This window comes from Sciurus carolinensis, chromosome 19 (assembly GCF_902686445.1).
Source record: "Sciurus carolinensis chromosome 19, mSciCar1.2, whole genome shotgun sequence".
NCBI lineage: Eukaryota > Metazoa > Chordata > Mammalia > Rodentia > Sciuridae > Sciurus > Sciurus carolinensis.
The window spans coordinates 11,384,574-11,406,706 of NC_062231.1; the positions used below are offsets into that span (position 1 = coordinate 11,384,574).

The 22,133-nt window shown below is 39.8% G+C and overlaps 1 protein-coding gene across 1 annotated transcript; it reads left to right on the forward strand.

Moving 5' to 3' along the window:
• The first annotated feature begins 20,395 nt into the window (after positions 1-20,395).
• On the forward strand, positions 20,396-21,343 carry LOC124971212 (vomeronasal type-1 receptor 90-like). The gene has a single exon (XM_047534991.1). It carries the CDS (start codon positions 20,396-20,398, stop codon positions 21,341-21,343), a length of 948 nt encoding a protein of 315 aa, XP_047390947.1.
• Positions 21,344-22,133: the final 790 nt, after the last annotated feature.

The window sequence follows — 22,133 nt, forward strand, 5'->3', positions numbered from 1 at the left end:
TGTCTTTCAAAACCATGGAATTCATTTTACAAAGACTGACCTCTAACATGGGAAAATGAAAAGAAAAAATTTTAAAATGCAGTTTGAGGTGGAAATTATAAGACTACGGATAACATCTGAGGTCAAACATACCAAAACTGTATTCTAATCAGTAAGAAAGTTTGTTCCAGAAATATTGATTAAGTATTCATAAACTGCTCTTAGAATGAAATAAATATGGATCTGGTGTGTAGTGGGCACTGGGTTGTGTGCTGTTGGACAGCAAAAAAAGGTCAAGTAAGAAAGTCTAGACTGAGCCTCCTGCACTACATCATGGACACAAACAGCAACAATGTGAATTTTCATACCTTTATAATGTTATACAGAATCAAAGATGCAAGTATCTAAATGCCACAGCTAGTAATTATACAGATATGGCACCCAGTTCTGTTGAGATGATCCAGAGCAGTGACACCTAGTGCTTATATGTTCCTGCATTATATTCATTGAGAATCTTTTAGTGAAAATCTATTTCAACTAAATTGTCCCTTTTATTTTCAAAATATTGCTATATAATGCCCTCTTTTCACAAATATTTTAGCAGCCAAGTGTGTGGTGTCCCACTTACAATCACAGGTACTTTAGAGGGTATAGTGGGAGAATCAGAAGTTGGAGGCTAGTCTTCCAAATTTTGAGAGGATGCCTGAAGAAAATACATAAAATTTTTAAAAAGGATGTGGATTAACTCAGTAGTAGAGTAGTGCTGGGGTCACATCCCTGTACAACTGTGTGTGTGTGTGTGTCTGTGTGTGTGTGTGTGTGTGTGTGTGTGTGTGTGTGTGTGTAGTAGAACTCAAAGGACAAGCAGAATGCTAAGCAAGGGCTTTGCCACTGAGCTACATCCTCAGCTTCCCATGTAGCAATGTTTTGTAAATAAATAAAAAGAGATACCAGTTCAAGTCTAGCAGGACTGCTCAATTTTAAAAACAACTGAAAACAAAACAAGAAAAATGGCAACAGTTGGTGATGAAGTAAAGAAATTGGCATTCCCATAAATTTCTGCTAGAAATGTGAAATGGCATACAGATGTACAGAAAGCAGTTTGATGGTTCCTAAAATGTGCAACATGAATTATCACATGACCCACCAACTGTACTCCCAGCTCTATACCTAAATGACCTGAAAAAAGACACTCAAACGCTTGTATGTGAATGTTCATAGCAGCAGCATTCACACTAGTAAAAAGGTGAGGACAACCCAAAAGTCCATTAACAAATGAATACATAGAACAAACGTGCTGTGTGTGCACACACATGACATAAAATCAAAGTAATGCTGACACATGTTACAACACAGATAAATCTCTAAAATATTAAACTAATTAAGGAAAACCAGAATGAAGAAAATCATATTTGGTATAATTATATTCATGTGTAAAATCCACGACATGGAAACTCAGTAACTGAAAGTGAAGCGGTTGTCACCAGGGTCTGGGAGGACATGTGAGAAAGTGCTTGCTTCATGGATACTTGGTTTCCTTTTGTAGTGACTAAATGATTAGGAAGAAGATAAATGCAATTACACAGCAATATTTTCAGTGTCACTAGATGGTGCATTTTAAATGGTCACTATTATCAGAACATAACCTAAAAATAATCAGAAATATGACCATACTCAACACTGAAAGTCTACTTCATTGCAATGGATACCACCCCATCATGGTGAATGACAGGAAGTGGGGAGCTAGAGATTTCCCCATGTACTCTGCACTCCAGACTCAAATCTTGACTGGTAACTCTGGCTTCTAGGAGTTTTGAGCCTATATGTGTCAAGCCCTATTCCAGATTCTTTATATACTTTCATTCTTACATTTCCCCAAGGTTTACACTCTGTGTGGAGGAATACTGATTTGATTTGATTTGATTTTTTAAATTTTACTTTGGTACAAGAGATTGACCCAGGGGAGTTTAACCACAGAGCTACATTCTCAGCTCTTTTTAATTTATTTTCTTTATTTTGATACAGAGTTTTCCTAAGTTGTTTAGGGTCTCATTAAGTTAACAAGGTAGGTCTTGAACTTGCAATCCTCCTGCCTCAGCCTCCTGAACCAATGGGAGTACAGACCTGTGCCAACACAACTGATGAATCTGATTTTACAGATGAGTAAATTAAGGCTCAGAGACAGACTGTTCCAAGCTCACCCAACATACAGACCAGGGATATGACTACTCTTTTGAATCCCAAAATTATTCTTTCATCTATGATGATAATAAACCTGTTAGTGGTTGTTTCTAGATGGAGGAGGCAAGAAGCAGGAATTTCAAAGGGGCACCAGGAACCTATTGGGTGTGATGTCAGCATTCACTCTTTGATTTTGGTGATGGTTTTATAAAGATATAAATATGGCAAAATACAATACATTGTTCATTCAATGTGTATAATTCATTTTAACTGAATAAAGTTGTTTTCTTAAAATTAATGAATGATTTGAGGAGACATATCAACCATGGAAATAAATAGATAATAAAAAACACAGGAAAAGGTGCTCAACATTATGGATCATAGTGAATTGCAATTAATGCATCCATAATCATAGCTAAAATCCAAATATTAGACAATTTACCAGCCAATGACTGGTAATGACAGAGGAACAACAGGAACACTTCTTCATGTGTGGGATCACAAAACTGTGTAGCCCACTTAGGAAGAGAGTTTGGCACTTTATTACTAAACTGTTGTCTTATCATATATGTCACGACCACATCCTAGGTGTTTATCTAATGGAGATGAAAACTGACCTCCACATGAAATCCTGCATGCAATGTTGAATGATAACTTCTTGGACTGGGGACATGGCTCAGTGGTAGAGCACCCACTTAGCAAGCATGAGGACTCAGGTTCCATACCCAGCACCACACACACAAAATTTTCTAGCTTATTTATTCATAATTACTGAGAACCCATAAAAGAGTAATGGGCTAACACACATGAAAATACAAGGAGGCCTCTTACATGCATCTTGCTTAGGGAAATAGTTGAGATGAAATACCACATCTGAGTGATTCTAAGTCTCTGACACCATGGATAAGGCTAAATAACAGATAATAACAAGTTCAATGATTGCCAGGGATTCAGATGGAATAGGAGAGGATGGAGAGGTAAAGATTTGGGTCTTTGAATGCTTAATATTCTATAAGATACCATAACGGTGACTGTTTAAGAATGTGCTTTTCCCAGTACTTTAAACAACAGCATAGCCAGGCATGGTGGTACACACCTATAATCCCAGAGGCCTGGAAGACTGAGAAAGGAGGATCATAATTTTAATTCTTGTCTTGGCAATTTATTGCCTGAACCATTCAGTGAGACCCTCTCTCTAAATGAAATATAAAAAGAACTGGGGATTTGTCTTAGTGTTTAAGCATCTGATACACTGATACATCTATACTGATGTATTTATTTACACCAAATGCATTATACCATGCATTATAGATATGCAAGATATAAAACTTAGGGGAAACTGTGTGGGGGAGTAGGCAAACAGGCACAACAACATAAACCTCATTTTTCTGGAAACCTAAAAATGCCTTAAAACATAAAGTCTATTAAATATGACATACGGAACAGGGTACGGTTTTCCTTCCTAAACCATACCTAATCTAGGCCTGGCCCAAGAAAATCAACAAACATGTCTTTCTTTGTGAATTAATGACCCACAGAAACCCTATCTTCATTTCTTTCTATTTCCCTGTGAGGTTTCACTGGTCCTTTCTTATCATTTGGTCAGCCAAATTCATTTCTACAATTTTATTTTCTGTTGACACAACAGTGAACAAAGGACTTCAGTAGGAAACTGGAACCTTGTATCCAAAAGGTGTTCCTACCACTTTCCACCAAAGAGCAGTGACAATACTTCCCTCTGTTTCATAATGAGTGTTTCCTTCAATACTAAGAGATATTTGCTCCCAAGTGAGATTTACATACTCGCAATTGAAGAGGAAATGATTTCAGATATTTTATTTAAATGTCCACCTCACTTCCACCATGTTACCTATACAATGAGAGTACTGTCCACTTCTTACTTGAGCAAGGTTTGATGAGAATTCAAGATGACAGAGGTAAAGAGGTGTGCTGATATACATTGAAAGACTAAAAAATGGTGGCTCATGATATCATGAACACAAAGCCTTTGACAGAGTTTTAGCAGATATGTGGTATTATGCACAGCTCCACACTATTTATTTTTATAACAACATAACATCTTTCCTGTTTGGACAATCCATTTCTGGGCTTTGTGAGTGAAACCAAGAACAGGGCCTGTGAATCAATTCTAACCAACTCAAATTCCTCAATGTCCTCACAGCCATGTTTAGTAGAGGTGGACATGACCAGGGACAGTCAGAAGCTTCCTTTATAATTCTCAACCAGATTTAGGAAGAAAGAGGTTCTCATTTTGGTTGCTATGGTGGAATGGTGAGGGCCCTGCATGACTGAAATCCAAGGTTCTCACACTAACTGTGGTTAAGCTGGAATCTGCAGTAAGTGGAGAAGATACCTTCAAACACAGATGTGACTCATGTACCTTCCATGATGGGTTTTGTCTTTAATGACAACATACTGCTTCAGATTCAAGCATAATTTAGGAGAAAGACATGAAGACATGGACTATAATGGGGTCTAACTGAAGACCCACTGATTTTGATGGGGTAAAAGTTATGACAAAGAGAAATCTGCCTCCCTCAGGAAGAAGACTTTTAACCCATCTTTATGACCAAACACACCAACTCCATTAGTCATGAATTATTCCATCCCTCCACATTTCCTTTCCTCCCTCCTCCTTACCTCCCACCATTGCTCCATGTGTGGATTTCTGCCTAGGAAAACATGTCCCACATCATTCTCCATATTTTCTTCTCAAAACCAAGCCTTTTAAAACTAAAATTGCACAATTAGGCATGTTTACTGATATTGGGGTATCATTATTCAGAGCTCTTTCATTAGGCAGATCTGACGATATAAATATAACATTAGTTAGTTTTCTTAGTTTGCTCTATTTTATGGTAGACCATGATTATTTGGGGTCACCACAAGGACACCTACATTAGTTTGCCTATGAATCCTATGCAAATAACAACCCAGGCTTCTCTGACTTTGGAAAATGAGAGCTGCACACAAAGACTTTTCATCCAGATGCTTATTGTTTAGCATTGTCTAAGAAGGGATGAAGTACTTTTCCTATATACCTCAAATAACCTTCCTTACTCTCCTTTGGGAGTACTCCCATCCCTGTCAAGGAGCCCTCCTATACCTGTCAGATGACCCTCTCTAAAAACTCCAGGGAACCCTAACTTCTCACCTCAGAAAGCCCTTTCTATGTACCTCAAAGACCTCCTATGTACCTACACACCTAGGAAAGCCCTCACTCCTTTCTCACATCAGTTGCTCAACCTAAACACCTCTGAAACCCTTCCTACACAACTCAGAGAGTGATCACTACCTGAGAGATCCTACACTAAAAAACAGAGTTCTACCTACACACCACAGTCCTCATTCCACACCTGAGAGAGCTCTCCCTTCAACACCTAGTTGTTCTCTCTACCCAACTCAGAGAAGTTCTCTACCTCAATGTCCATCCATACGCAACTCACTGAGCCCTCTCTACTCACCTCAAAGAACCCTCCATAAATACCTCAATGAGCCCTACCTAATTACCTCAGGTGGCCCAACCACAGACATCAAGGAGTCCCTCTGAAACACCTTATAGAACCCTTCTACACATGTCATAGAGACCTCACTACATGGCTCAGAGGCCTGTCCTTACAAAGCTCAGAGACCCCTCCCAATGCAACTACAGGGTGCCTTCCATACACATCTCAGACAGTGATCACTAATCACCTCAAGAGCAACATTTACACACCTGAGAAAGAAGTCCCTATAATATTCAGTGAATTCTCATTCTACTCTTTGCAAACCCTCACTAGACATCTCAGAGCAACCTATTGCTCACCTCTAAAAACCCTCACTACACCTTACAGTGCCTTTCCTACTAAAAACAGAGGCCTTCACAATACATCTCAAATAGCCCTCCTAACTCCCCTTAAGGAGCACTCCTACTCACATCAAAGGGCCCTTCTACACACTTCAGATGGCCCAGCCTACATACCTCTGTGAGCCCTCACTACACACCTCAAGAAAGACTCCCTTCACACCTCAGAGAGTCCTTCCTACATACCACAAAGTCATCTCCCTACATGCCTCAGAAAGTCCTCCCTAATCACATCAACTACTGTTCCCACACACCCCTGGAGTTCTCTCCACACACCTCAGAGAACCATCCCTACCCACATAAGAGATCCCACATGACAAAACAAAGAGGGAACACCCTACTCATCTCAGTGAGTCCTACCTACACACCACTGAGAGAAATCACACCTCAGAGATCCCTTCCTTCGACATCACTATCTTCCACATTCATTTCAGAGAATTCTCACTACTCACTGCAGACGTCCCTCCACCACCCACTCATTGAGCCCTTCTTCTCTACTCAGATGGCCCTTCTATACACCTCAGGGGGTTCTCCCTAATAATTGCAGTTGGCCCTCCCACACATTTCAGCCCTTTAACACACCTCATAGAATCCTTCTACACATATCATAGAGCCCTCCCTACTTGACCTAGAGCCTCTTCCCTACAAAGCAGAAATCCCTCCCAATATGCCTGAGAGTGCCCTCCCTATTCATGTCTGAATGCTCTCCCTACTCACTTCAATGACAAGCTCTACACACCTCAGTGAATCCTCAACTCTTTGCAAGCACTCACTAAATATCTCAGAATGCCCTTCTACTCACCTCAGAGAACCATCACACACCACAGAGTGACCTTTCTACTCACCACAGCCCTTCCCTATACACCTCAAATAACCCTCCCTACACACCTCAGGGGGCACACCCTCTCATATCAAAGAGCACTCCTGCATACTTCAGATGACTCTCACTACATACTTCAGTGAGCCCTCCCTATACATCCCAGGAAACCCTACCTTCACAACTCAGAGAACTTAGACCACAATCAACAGAGAGCACAAACTGTTTAACTGAGTATCCCCAAACACCACAGAGCTCCTTCCCTTCACAATTAAGGGATCCCAATCTTCACATTTCAAGGAAAACTCTCTACACACCTCAGAGATTCTATAGTACAATGTACAGAGTGCCCTCTGTACTCATCTCAGGGACTCCAACCTACATACCACACATTCCTCCCTTCATGTCTCAGAGGGGCCTTTCTACACACACCACAAGGCCATTCATACATATGCTAGAGATGCTTCCTCTGCACATCATTGTGCAATCCCTACACACCACAGAAAGTCCTTCCTACCCACTTCAGAGGGCCCAGCTCTACATCTAAAAGAACCCTTCTTTCACACCTCAGTTTTTCCACTTTACTCATCTCAGAAATCTCTCACTACTCACATTGGATGGTGGTATCTACACAACATGCTGAGCCCTTTCTGCTCAACACAGAGGCCTTCCCCATAAACCCCAAATTTTCCTCCTTACTCAGCTTAGGGACCATTCCCATTCACATTATGGAGCCCTCCTACACATTTTAGATAGTCCCCCATACACACCTCACAGCATCTCTAATACAAACCTCAAACTAAACCCCCTACAGCCCTCAAGAGCCCTTTCTATTGTATACAGAGGACATCCTTATACACCTCATTTAGCCCTCCTTACTCACATAAGGGTACACTCCCACTTAGGTGCCCTCCTTCATGCCTCATAAAGACCTCCTACAGAGCACAGAGAACCCTCCATACACATCTCAGAGAGGCCTCCCTGCAACATCTGTGTGTCCTCCTTACTCATGTCACAGAAACCTCACTACTCACCACAGAAGTCCCTTTGAACACAACTCACTGGGCCATTTATACACAGCTCACAGCATCTTCCATATACTCAGTGAACCATTCCTAATAAATTTATGGGGCCCACCACACATGTCAAGGAGCCCTGTGACACACCTCATAGAACCCTAGTACATCTCATAAGGTCCTCCCTACACTTCTAAGAGATGACTCCCTACAAACCTCAATGGTCCCTCCCTACACACCTCAGAATGCTCTCCCTACACATCCCAGAAAGCCCTCACTACTCCCCTCAAGATCAGTCTATATGCACCTCAGAAAGATGTCCCTACACACCTCAGTAAGTCCTCAATTGCTTCATTTGCATCCCCTCCTGACACACCTCACAGAGCTCTCCCTTCACAACTCAAGAGTGCCCTTCCTACATACTTTAAGGAAACCTGCCTACACAACTTAGGTAGACCTCTCTACTCACAAGCGCCCTCCCTACACACCTCAGAAAGCCCCCCCACTCTCTCCTAGCACTCTTCCTCAGAGGATCTTAAAAAATACACAACAAACTTGCTTTACAACTCATTGAGCAATTCTAAACCCCTTGAATTGCCCACCCAATACACAGCAGCAAGTCCTTCTTTCACAATCTCAGAAAACCTTCCACAAAAACCTCAGAATGTCCTTCCTACAAAACTAAGGAAACACTAACTACATATCTCAGATAGACAACACTACTCACCTCAAATCCCTTCCTGCACACCACCAAGGTACTTACTGACACAGACCAGAGAGTGATAGCAATACCCCTTTGAGTGGCCTCCCTGTGCACCTCAGAGATTCCTTATACTCTCTTCAAAGAACCCTCCCATCACACTAGAGTGTGATCTACCTACTAATCTCAGAGAGATCTCATGACTATATTCAGGGACTTTTTCTACACAACAGACATGGTACTCTTACTTAGTCAAAGCACCCTCCTACACCCATCACAGATTTCTCCCACATACCTTGTAGAGACCTTCTTGAGTACCTCTGATATTCTACACTACAAAACTCACAGTGCCCACCCTAAATTATCTTGGAGAGTCCTACTACACACCATAGAGAGCCCTCCATTCAACATCTGTGTCTTCCCTTCTCATGTCAAGAACTTTCACTACTCACCTCAGAAGTCTCATTACACAACTCACTGAGCACTTTCTTTTCACCTTAAACAACTCTTGCTACACACCTCAGTGAGCACTCCTTAATCACAAAAGCCCACCCATACACACCATAGAGCCCTCCCTACACAACGCAGAGGCTCCTCACTACAAACCTCAGAAATCCCTCACTACTCACCCCACGAGCTGTCCATGAACACCTCAGAAATGTCCTGACACACCTCAGTGAGTTCTACTTTTACTCCTTTGCCTGTCCCTGGAACACCTCAGAGTGCCCTTCTCACCACAGACAACACACACTACACCTCAGAGAGCCACAGAGGCCTTTCTTATGCACCACAAATCCCTCCTTACTCACCTTAGAGAGCACTCCCACTCACCTTATAAAGTGAAAACCCTCAGAACACACCACACACAGCCTCTCTACACACCTCAGGTGGCCCTCCCACTCACTTGAAGAAGCCCTCCAACACACCTTATAGAGCCCTTGTAAACACATCATTGAGCCCTCCCTCCACAGCTCAGAGAGTGCTTCTCCACATGGCATACAGCCTTCTCTACCCAACTCAATGACCCTACACTACAAAGCTCAGAGAGCTCTCTATACTCATCTCAAAGACTCCCAACTACAATCTACAGAGCCCTGTTCACACTTTAGAGAGCCCTTCCTATGCACTTCACAGGGCCATCCATATACACCCTAGAGAGGCTTTCTCTGTACCTCATTCAACAATCCCTACACACTTCAAAATGTCCTTCATGAACACCTCAAAGACACCTCCATACACACTTCAGAAATACCTACCTACTCACTTCAGTCGCCATTGCTACACACATCTGGAGACCTCATTTAACACCTTAGACAGTCCTTTTGTCTCACCACACCGGGCTTCCCTACATATTATGAAAACCTCCCTTACTCACTTTAGGGAACTCTTCCACAGACTTTGAGAATTTCTCCTATACACTTCATAATGCCCTGAATCACACTTCAAAGTGCCCTCCCTACAGACCTCAGAGAGCCCCACTACACACCTCAGAAAACCCTAAATTCACATCTCAGATAACACTACTCAACACAAATCCCTCTCTGTACCAAACAAGAGCTGTAGGCACAGCTCAAAGAACCCTCGTGATACTCTTGATAGCCTTCCCTGAACACCTCAGAGATTTCTTCTACTATCCCAAAAGACCCTCCCATCACAACTCAGTATATTCTCCCTACTCACCTCAGAGTGATCTCATTAATCACATCACTGGGCCCTTTCTATACAACTCAGATAGTGATTTTAGTCAAAAAACACTGACAACCCAAAACACGCCTCCTACACACCTCAGAGAACCCACACTACAAAGCTCACTCAACCTTCCCAACTCAGCTCAGAGATTCCTAAAAACAAAAAACATATCAGAGGCCCCATCCTACACATCATGCACATCACTTCACATATCAGAGAGCCCATCCTACACATCATGCACATCCATACACATCCTAGGAATTCTTCCTACACACCTCAATGAGCAATCCTTCCACTCCTCAGAAGGTCATTCCTACACACCTCAGAAAGCCCTCACTGCAAGTCACCCCCAGTGTCTCTAAGAACCTCAAAATGTCTTCCCTTCACATTTCAGATACCCGTGCTACACACCTCATACAGCACTTTTTTTTTACATCTCAGTATATCACAGTTAATCATCTCATAAATCTCTCACTACTCACGTTAGAAGGCAGTACCTACATACGTGGATGTGTCCTTTCTACTACTTCAAAGTGTCCTCCCTACACACCTGAGAGAGCCCTTTCTACTCACCACTGAGGTCTTCCCAGTACACCTCAAATAGCACTCACCTAAAAGTGCACTCTCACTTACATCAATGAGTCCTCTACACACCTCATGAAGCCCTCCTAAGCACTTCAGTGGGCCCTCCCTACAAACTCAGTGAGCCCTAACTTTACACCTCATACAGTCATTCCTACACACCTCAAAGCCACCTCTGTACACACCTCAGAAAGCCGTCCCTACTCACATAAAGCACCTTCATACACACTGCAGAATGCCATCCATACACACCTTAGAGACAATTCATCCACACCACAACCATCCCCCTAACCTCACAAAGCCCTCCCTACACACCTCAGAGAATCCTCACTACACATCACGCACAACCTCTCAACACAACTCAGAAACCACTCATTTCACACTTCAGAAATCCCTCTTATGTACCTCATAGAGTCCTCCATTCACACTGAAGTGTGTTCTCCTGACTAATCTCAAAATTGTCTGTCTTCACATTAGATTGTTGTCCCTACACACTTTGTATGTCCTTTATAGTCATCTTTCATTGCCCACACTGTACAACATGAGTTCTCCTTTCACCTCATATAACCTTCAATAGAAATCTCATGATGCCCTTTCTACACACTTCAGAAAACCCTAAGTACACATTTAAGTTAGCTCTCACTACTCCCCAATAACACCACTCTGCCTATCACTGAGAGCTGTATCTGTAATTCTCAGAGAGCACTTGTGACACTCCTTTGAATGCCCTTCTTGAACATTGAAAAGATTTCCTTTACTCTCCTAAAAGTGTCCTCCCATCACAATTCAGGGTGTCCTTCACACTCATCTTAGAGATAACTCTCTACTCACCTCAAAAATCCCTCCATAAACAACTCACTGAGTCTTTTCTACCCTCCTAAGACAGCCATCAATACACACCTCAGTGAGTCCTCCCTAATAACACCAGGTGACCCTGCCACACACATCAGGGAGCCCTCTGACACACCTCATATAGACCTCTGACCCATGTCATAGAGCCCTCCCTACACAGCTCAGAGGCCCATTCCTAGGAATCTCAGAGATGCTTCCTGACACACCTCAGACTGCCCTACCTAAATATCTCAGAGAGCTCTCACTACCAACTCTAGAGCAGTCCCTAAATACCTCATGCTAATGTCCCTACATACCTCAATGAGTTCTCACTCTTCTCTTTTACAAGTCTTCCTAAAAAGCTCAGAGTACCCTACAAACACTTAATCTAAGAGAACCCTCACTACACCTCAGAGAGCCCTTTCTACTCACCAGAGGCCTTTCCTATACACCACAAATACCCCTCTTTTCTCAAATTAGGGAGCACACCCACTCACATGAAGGAGCCTTTTACACACCTCATATAGCCCTCCTACACACTTCAGAGTGCTCTCCCTACATAACTAGGCAATCCATCCCTACACACTTCAGGAGACTGTCCCTTCACACCTCAGATAGCCTTTCCTAGACACCCCAAAAACATCTCCCTACACATTTCAGAAAACCCTCCCTATTCACATCAATCACTATTTCTCCACACCTCTGAAGCCCTCCCTGCACACCTAAGAGAACCATCCCTACCCATCTCAGAGATCCTACACTACAAGACAGAACCAGACTATTAATCACACAGAGTCCTCCCCCCACACCTCAGAAAGTGCATTCTACAAAATTTGTGTGTCCTACCTCCTGCTATCAAGAGACCTTCCTGTACACACAGAAGACCTTCCATATAATCTTTCAGATGCTTCCTCTGTGCCATATTGAGCCATCCCTACACACCTAAGAAGGCCTTTTCTACAGACCTCAGAGAATCCTAGGTACCCATCACACAGAACCTCCCTACACACCTCACAAACCTTCCCTCAGACTTCAAAAAACTCTGTAACACAACTCATAGAACCTTTCTTGCAAACCTTAGTGTGTTCTCCATACACATCTCAGTTCTTTCACTATTCACATTAGTGGGTGATCCCTATGCAGCTCATTCTTCCTTTCTACCACCCTGCATGCACGCCCTTGGGAACTCTTTCTTCACACTTCACAGTGTGCACCTCAGAGACTTATCCCTGCAAAAATATGTGAAAAAATTCAATATCATAAAAAAATTCAACACTCAGGAAATTAAAATCAAAATGCCACCAAGATTTCATCTCCAATTATAATTCATTAATATAAATAATAATCAATGAGGGTGTATTATTCAGAGTTCTCTAGAGGAACAAAATCAACAGGGAGTATGATTGGAAAAAGGGTATTTATTAGATTGGCTTGCAGAACCAGAAGCTGGATAGTCCACAATGACCATCTTCAGGCTAGAAAGCTGGAAGAATGTGTAACTGTGCTGTCTAAGAGGCAGAAGTCCCAGAATAAGAAGGATCAACAGTGCTACCCTAGTCCAAGACCAAAGCTTCGGGAAACTCCCTGGAGAACCACTGACAGAGTCTGCTTTGGGAGAGTGAAGAAGCAGGAGTCCAAGATCCTCAGATGATTGAAGCAGAGTTGAACTTGCATCTGCATCTGCTTCCTTGTTCTTCCAACTTTTATTCCGTGCAAGTCACCATCTTTTGGGGCAGTTCTGCCCATGCTTAGGGAGGGTCTCCACTTTTGTTCACATCCCACTTTCCAATCATTCCTAGACACACCCTCATTGACACACACAGAATCTTCTTAAACATTGGCATCCTTAATCCAACCAAGTTGACAATTCAAATTAACCATTACAGAGGGCAAACATACAGATAAAAGGGAATATAATATGCTCTTGTCAATAAGTATGTTCACTTGTTGGAAATCCGTACAGTGATTTCTCAAAAGACTTGGAAAGGAATTACCACACGACCCCACTACATCCCTACTGGTATTTATCCAAAAGATCTAAAGTCAGCATACTGTAGCAGTGTGCCAGGAACCCCTCACCCCAAAGTAGAGGCAAATAGTTGTGGATGAATTTGATGTGAGGATCAGAATGAGAGTAACTGGAGCTGTCACCCTGATGGGGACAAGATCCCAATCAAGATTCCTCTCCAGATGTGTCCAGGGAACTTAGAGAAAAGCTTGGAGCCTAGGTCTCCCAGGACTGCTCGTATCCACCAGAGCAGAAAGTAAAATTAAGAGACAAGTGATGTGCTCCACTGGGGAACTAGAGTTCTCTGTTGTACATGGGATCTTGTCATCTTTTCACAGACATAATTACAGGGCTGCAGAGACAGGACTTAAAGTCATCCTTTCCTTAAAACATATAGCAGTTTGGACTCCTCTCAATGCACAGAGTCCTCCCCTGCCTCAGCCATCTGGGTAAGTGTCTCTGTGTCTTCAGATGCAGAATTAGTGTGTGGGTGGGTCCTAGAAAGGCTATGGAAGGAGGGAATTTGAGGATACTAGTAAGGTTTCCTGTAGATGTGAAGGAGACATGAGATCCAACATCCTCCTCCGCCCAGAGGACTGTACTCTGTACAGTACAATGAGGATGTATTCTCTAAGAATGTCTGCTTCTTTAATTCAGATTCTCCTAAAATTAGTCAATTTTTTCATAGTAAATATCAGTTTTATTTTTTCATTGTTTTAAATGTGATGACTTCTACTGACATAACTTACATATGAAATGTCACTTACAGGTTTTAAACAATACTTATTTGTATATATATTGTCAGGGAAGAAATCAGTTTTAATGTTACCTAAAATTTTGCTTCTGTCAAATTCATAGCCCAAATGGAACTATTATGTGGCTTCTATAGTTTGAGTGATTATAAGTTTTAAAATCTTTAGAAGGAAATGAAGTTCCATGTTCAAAACCTCATTTTATAAAAGGGAATATCACTTTGCTATAAACTATCTACTTATATTTTCTTGTGAATTCTTAGGATTCAACTTAAATTTACAAATTAAAAATTCCCTGATCCTGTACTCTGTCTGTTAGGAAATATCAAATGAGAGGATCATGATGACAGGCTTTTGAAGTACATTAATCATTTTTAAAAATCAAATGAACATGCTGGTAGTTTCTGATTCCTGGATCCAAAACACCCAGGAATATAATTTCCAAGTTTGGAGAACTTGTTCATTAATCCTTTATGTTTTATTCTCTAAAAGAAATATATATACCCTTTCCAATTTCTGTCACAATTCCTGAATCTGGTTTTGGTTAGACAAACACGTATGTCAGTAGAATCCCTTCCTTCCCTGGTCATTGGACTTAACTTTCACATTTTTTTCCCAAACTCAAATTTTCATATCTTTAGCATGAACAGATATATATGAACCTATCTCCTTTTCTTGTCACTAAAACACAAAGAACAAGATGACACAGAAAAGCCAAGCTGTTGAGCAGAAAAGCAGGACTTCAATTGTACACACTATATCTATCAGGGAGATGGACCTCCCTGCAGGACTGTTGGGGTTTCCCAGTAATGACAGCTTGGGGTCTTCAAAGAAACACCTCTGAGGTTTCCTGATTCTTTACTTTAAAAGAACACTTTCATTTCTAGTAGATTTTTCTCAGGAGAAATTTAAAATAGTGGTAATATATCATAGCTGTAAGTGTGAACCCTGAACCGTTCATTACAACCTTGAAAATTTACAAACACAACCGATAGTTCTCACCTCGATTTCTCACATGTCTGCCATTCATTTGCCCAAATATTTCCAGGGTTTTCTTCATGATATTGCTGGAGGTTTTCTACTTCACAGCAGATGTTCCCACAGGACTGACAGCTGCTGGGTGATGGTTTTGCCTTCCTGAGGTGCCAGCCATTTCTCCCTAAAGCTCTCCATAGAGTCCCAGCATAAGTAGTGCCACAAGGTAGAGGGTGCTGCCTCCAGGAACCTCAGACCCCAACTCATTTTGTGTGAACCTTGAGTCTTTCATAAGGACTCACAAGTTACAATAATTTAAAGGCTTTACATTATTTTCCAACTTAGAATGTTTCAAAACATCTTTGAATTACTAAGCTCGCAGACTCACCCAATAAAAATTCTACCTAATATTACCTTGTTTTGAGTAGTACCTTCAAATATAATGTGTAGTTTGTATTTATATGAAAGTAAGGATATTACATTCTTCCAAGTGACACTTGGCACACTATATCAGGTTTACTTTATCTTCCTCTTTAATACAGCATAGATATTCAATGGAGATGCATTTATGCTTTTTAAAATATCCTAAAGATGTAGGGAGACCAGAAACTAGTAGAAGAAACTTAAGTTTGTAATAAAATAAAACATACTATGTTTCATGGGTTGGCATGGTGATATTAGAATACACAACCACAGGCTCATTTTTCTAGTGATGGTTTGTTACTCTTTATGTCAGAAAATATTGCTTCTTCATATCTGATGGGTCTGGAATTTCAATATTCTCCTAGTTGATTTTGTACTTTACAATTCTTTAATCATAATCATTGATAAAGAACTACAGCACTAGAATTTTCCATAAGTAGTTTCTTCTTTTATGTAGATACACTGTTTTGCAATTTTAAAAATATGTAACTGATGCAAAGAGACAGTGAACTAGTAGAATAAGTTTAAATTTGTGATCAAGTAAAAGATACTTTTTATGACAAGGCTGAGTCCTGTTATAGACAACTGTAGACTCATTTAAATGGACACAGCTCACATCCACCTCTGTTATACAACTTTGTTTTTAATACCTAAGAATTCTCTAGAACTCTGTATTTCTCTCACCTATTCTATGAGCATTACAATTATTTTTACTAATGAATAATCATAGTGAAATTGCATATAATTTGAGAATTTTCAATAAGTAGAATGAATCAGACATAACTTTCCTCATACATATATGAAAACACCACAATAAATCTCACCATCAAGTACATCCAAAAGAATTGGTTCCTAATTATAATTAGTTATATTCCAGGCTTCAATAACTATACTAAAATGGATTCTATTGTTATGTATATCTATAAAGAACTAATAATAAATGTTTTTGCTTAAATATATTAATGTTTCTAAATTGACAAGTTCCTTTGTTATAAGTTCACTGAATTTTCTGCAGTAAAGAAGAGCAGTTTACAATAGTCAAGAGAAAAATGTGTTTGTTTTTTCATAAGAAATATATTCCAAAATATTTTCAATCACTCCTTTCACCCAAATCTTGAGTGATAATGTTATGAGTTGAAAACTTCCATCACAAAAACATTTTGCAAGTAGTTTCAATCCAGTCAATGGATGATCACAGAGTTCACATTTGCATGTTTATTAAGGTAAATAAAGCAAGCTCTTAGGAATCTGTGTGATTTAGGAGGAGGAGAAACTGGTAATTAGATGTAATAGTGGAATATTTTGTGCCCTGGTTTGCAATCTAAATACAGCAATTAACAGGAAGATGACTTTAAGTTTGGAAGCATGAAGATATATCCTGCAGGAAACTCAAAGACCTGGGTGTTTCTGGGTCTGAGTGTATATACTGTAAGAGGAGTCACATAAGGAAAGTTATATGAAGACTATTCCAATATCCCCCAAACAGAAGTCTTCCACTTGTTAAACTTGTTCATGGGGGACAAGCATTGGGTCATGGATATATTGTTGCACTGTGACAGGTTGTATTTGACAGGTCCTTATACAAAAGCATTGATTATAGGCTTATAATGCTTAGTTAACCTCAAAGTAAATGTTTCCTTGCATTTAACATAAGTGTGTATGTGATCTTTTCCTTTGTGTGTCCCCTGAGAAGTCAAATGACCGGTTAATTTTTAACTAAAAGCCCCACTTTCCTGCTTTCTGCATAAATCGACCTAGATTTCATATTAGTTTTCCATCTAATTTCAGTCTTTTGTTTTCACAGTGTCCAACCTAGTTTTTCATCTTCTAACCCTTCAACACTGTTTTCTGCATAGTGATGCATGATTTTCTGATCAATATTATTTACTCCACAAAACACACAAGCTCCTTGGGTAATAAATACCCAAATAGCAAAAAATAATGTTAGCTCCACCTGTTTGTGGATTAACTTTTCAATGAAAATATCTGAAGACCTCATCCTGATGATATTTTATTGGTAGGTTCCAAAATGGGCTATTTGTATTCTCCTAACTGAAACTCTGTTTCTGGTTTTGGGAGGGTTTTTTGTATTGTTCTGTTTTTTTTGTTTTGTTTTGTTTTGTTTTGTTTTGTTTTGTTTTGTTTTGTTTTTTGTGGTGCTGGGGATTGAACTCAGGGATTTGTACATGTAAGGCAAGCACTTTGCCAACTGAGCTATTTCCTCAACCCTATTGTATTTCTCAGTATTAATGTTATGATTTTGCCTTGGCTTTATAAGCATATGTTTAGATTATGGACTTAATAATTCTGCCTTTCATCAGAAAGGTATTTGGATAAAAATTTGAGAGTATAAGAAACCACTAAATCATTTATTATATCATTCTTAGAATTGATATGGAGATTCAGAAGGGATTTACAGCCATGTTCACAGTGTTGTACAGATCAAGAATTTCAAATCCTGAGTTAAAGAGATTCAGCAAAATGCCAGAATTACAGCCATGACCACGTTATTTAATGTGATGTTTACCATGTACCCACAGAACTCTGGATCCATCAAAGATTAGCTGAAGGACACTTGATGTAAGTTCTCACTTCTGAGCAAATAAACTTATTTTACGGCATTACCACCACCAAGAGGTGGAAGAAATTTTTCATTTTCCACAAATAATGCATGTTGGCACTCATGCATTGAAACTGAAAATGTTGATCACACAGAAGTTGAGAGCAAAAAAGCTTCCTAGATCTATGATTAGAAAGGGAATGAGACAAATGGTGGGTAAGGAGTACCAAAGAGAGTGTAGAGGGGAAAGAAACTCTTAGGTTTTATAGCATAATAGGATGATTACTGTGTATAAGAATTACATACACAATTCATAATAACCACAGCAGAGTTTTCAGGTTTCAAATGTAAAAATGATAATATTTCAGAGGATGGGGATTGCCCTGATTTGATCACTACATATTGTATACCCATGTTAAATTATAATGCTGGGTCCCATATCCAAGAACACTTAGTAGATTCCAAGTAAAAATTAAAAGAAACAAAATGAACAATTCAGTATTTTAATCAAGTATCTATATCACCTCCAATTTTTAAAGCATATCTCATGTTCATGAATATTTAACTTTTCTGGTTTCTCTTAATAACTTGCCTTAGAGATGTACATTTTCCAGAGAGTCATGAAATGATTTAGCCTCACATGCAAGATTTTCTGATTACTATTGTTTTTCAATATGTAATTGTAAGTAATTTAAAATATGTGTCTACTCTTTCAGACACTTTTATTAAAGCATGAAAAGGCCCCATTGAGGAAATATTTTATCAGTATATCAACATCAAAGTTTCTGTATCAAGTTTGTTCTTGGGACACTGAACTGGAGAGCTGCTTATTTAAAGGAGGAGAAAATTGGGACTCTTTAGGAAGTCAATCTTTGAGTCTTTGATCAAATGTTTTTTCTTTCATGAAAACCTTACAGTAGAATGATTCTGAAGCTTTTGAACTGTTACTTTAATTACTACTCTGATTCCAGATGACTGAGGAGAAAACATTAGGATATATTCCTAGGAATATTTGATAACTGGATGTAGCTCACTTAGGATAGTTATTGTGGGGAAGATAATAACAGGAATCTAAGATGTAAAGCTTCAGTGATTTAAACACTGTCCTAAAATACCACCAAAGGCCTTTCTACACATATTGTTAAGAAGTTCTAACATGATGGAGATGAATTGAAGCAGCAGCACAGGAAGTCATTATTAAAATAAATTAAATCTCCCAAGTCAAAGGTATAAACTGTATGATTTAATCATAATGGCCAACCTGTCTATAGATGTTCTTATATGCCAAAAACACTTCATTATATCTTTCACACATAATAGGTCTAGAAGATAGGTAATATGACTGCCCATATTTCAGAGATGAGATGATCAGATTTAGCATCAGGGTCACATTTGAACTCAATGGAAGATCATGAAGGAAAATTCAAACAATGTCTTAGAGGGCATGCTTCTCAATGCTGGATCAGTTGATTTATTAAAGATATTACATCTGGTCATAAATCAGAATAAAGAGAGTACTAAAATAATACCCCTATGTGTACACCTACATCATTGAGATCCATTTCTTGAGAGGGTTAGAATTCTCTGCATTTGTGCAATCCTCCCTATTACATTCACCAAAATTGTAGAGATTTCAATATGTACCTCGTGCTTAATCAAGAAGAGAAAGATGAAAACCGAGTAAAACACTACCCCAGACAACCTCAAGATGAGATTATACCCCAGAACTGTTTTCAATGGAAAAAAGGTCATTCTGAGTGAATAAGAAAGCTGAGGCCCAGTGAGAGCCCAATAATCATTACATCCTCCAGAAATGATTTGGTGATAATAGGAAAGTAGTGCCTCAAGAGTGTCAGAGAGCCTTGAGTGCTGAAGTGAGGAAAGGTTGTGTGAGGGTGAATCCACACATTTCCTGTTGGTAAGACTAGAGACTGAGATTGTTGAAGATGATACTATTTGAAATAAAGACTTTCTCTTTCTTTTCTCCTAAGATATAATGTGATTCTTTACCCAAAAGATGAAAAGGATCAAACAACTATATAATTTTATTAGCATAAGAAATGCACTTTTCTCTGAAGTGGGCATTGGGATCTCAGCCAACACCGTCCTTCTTCTCTTCCACATCTTCACATTCCTTCTCCAGCACAGGATAAAACCCACTGACCTCATCATTGGTCTCTTGGCCCTAATAAACCTAGGGATGCTGATAATCATGGGGTTCATAGCTACAGATGTTTTTGTGTCTCAGAATGTTTGGGATGGCATAAAATGTAAATCATTCATCTACTTGTACAAGGTTTTGAGGGGCTTCTCCATTTGTGCCACCTGCCTGCTGAGTGTCCTCCAGGCCATCATCCTTAGCCCCAGAAGATCCTGCTTGGCAAAGTTTAAACACAAATCTCCACATCAGATCCTGTGGTCCCTTTTGTTCCTGTGGGTCTTCTACATGTCCTTTAGTGCTCACTTCTCATTCTCTTCTACTGACATCGACAATGTGACATCACATGGTCTTGAATTTATTACTGAATTCTGCATGATTTTACCAATGAGTTACTTCCTCAGGCATTTATTTTCCATATTAGGTGCATTGCGGGATGTCTTTCTTATAGGGCTCATGGCCCTCTCCAGTGGGTACATGGTGACTCTCTTAACCAGGCATAAGAGGCAGTGCCAGCACCTTAACAGTACCTGCCTTTCTCCAAAAGCATCCCCTGTACAGAGGGCCACCTGGACCATCCTGCTGCTCATGGGTTTCTTTGTGCTCATGTACTGTTTGGACTGCATCTTCTCATCCTCAAGATTTATGTGGAACAACGACCCTGTTTGTAATTCTATCCAGATAATGGTTGCCAATGGCTATGCCATGACAAGTCCCTTCATACTCCTCTTTAATGAAAAACATATTCTTAACTTACTGAAACCTTTTAGGGGGAAGATAGCACATATTTATCTACATGATGGATAAGTTCTCCTAATGTGCCAATATGCTGGCTTCTGAATCACAGCATACAATGTATGCTCTCTGGAAAGTCAATATGGAGATATGCATGTTTTCTTAAATCTGTTTACCTGAAGACATGTGAATAATAAATATGTCAGAAAAATATCAACCATGTATCTTTTTATATAACACAAAGATACAACATATCTGCATGGTGTCAGTGATTTCTTTGAAGTGGGTGTCACTTTTAAGGCATGCATTAGCCACTTATAAACACATTGAGAATATACAACTCTTTTAAATAAGAGCTTCAATGAGATGTATTATATGCAGCTAAATATGTCAATTTTTATTGCCACCAATTGCCACCTGATACTTCAAATGTCCTTTTTGTTGATCTGGTAAAAATAATCAAATGCAGGGACTCAAGTTATCTTATGTACACCAGTGATTACAGTAGCATTACTAACAATAGCCCATGTTGGAAACAGCTCAATACCCAAAAGCACATGAATGTGTATACAAAACATGGTCTGATCACACCATGGAATATTATTCACCCTGTAACAGAAAAATACATGACTGAGGGAGTAACTCCTGAACCTTGAAGACATTATTGCAACTAAACTGTCAGTCACAAAAGAACCAATGCTGGGATTGTGATAGTGGCTCAGTGGTCGAGCACTTGCCTACCACATGAAAATAAATAAAATAAAGGTATGTGTCCATCTACAACTAAAAATATTTTTAGGAAAAAACCCACATTGTAAGAATCTAATGTAAAAGGTTAAAATTAGAGTAGAAACTTTTACAG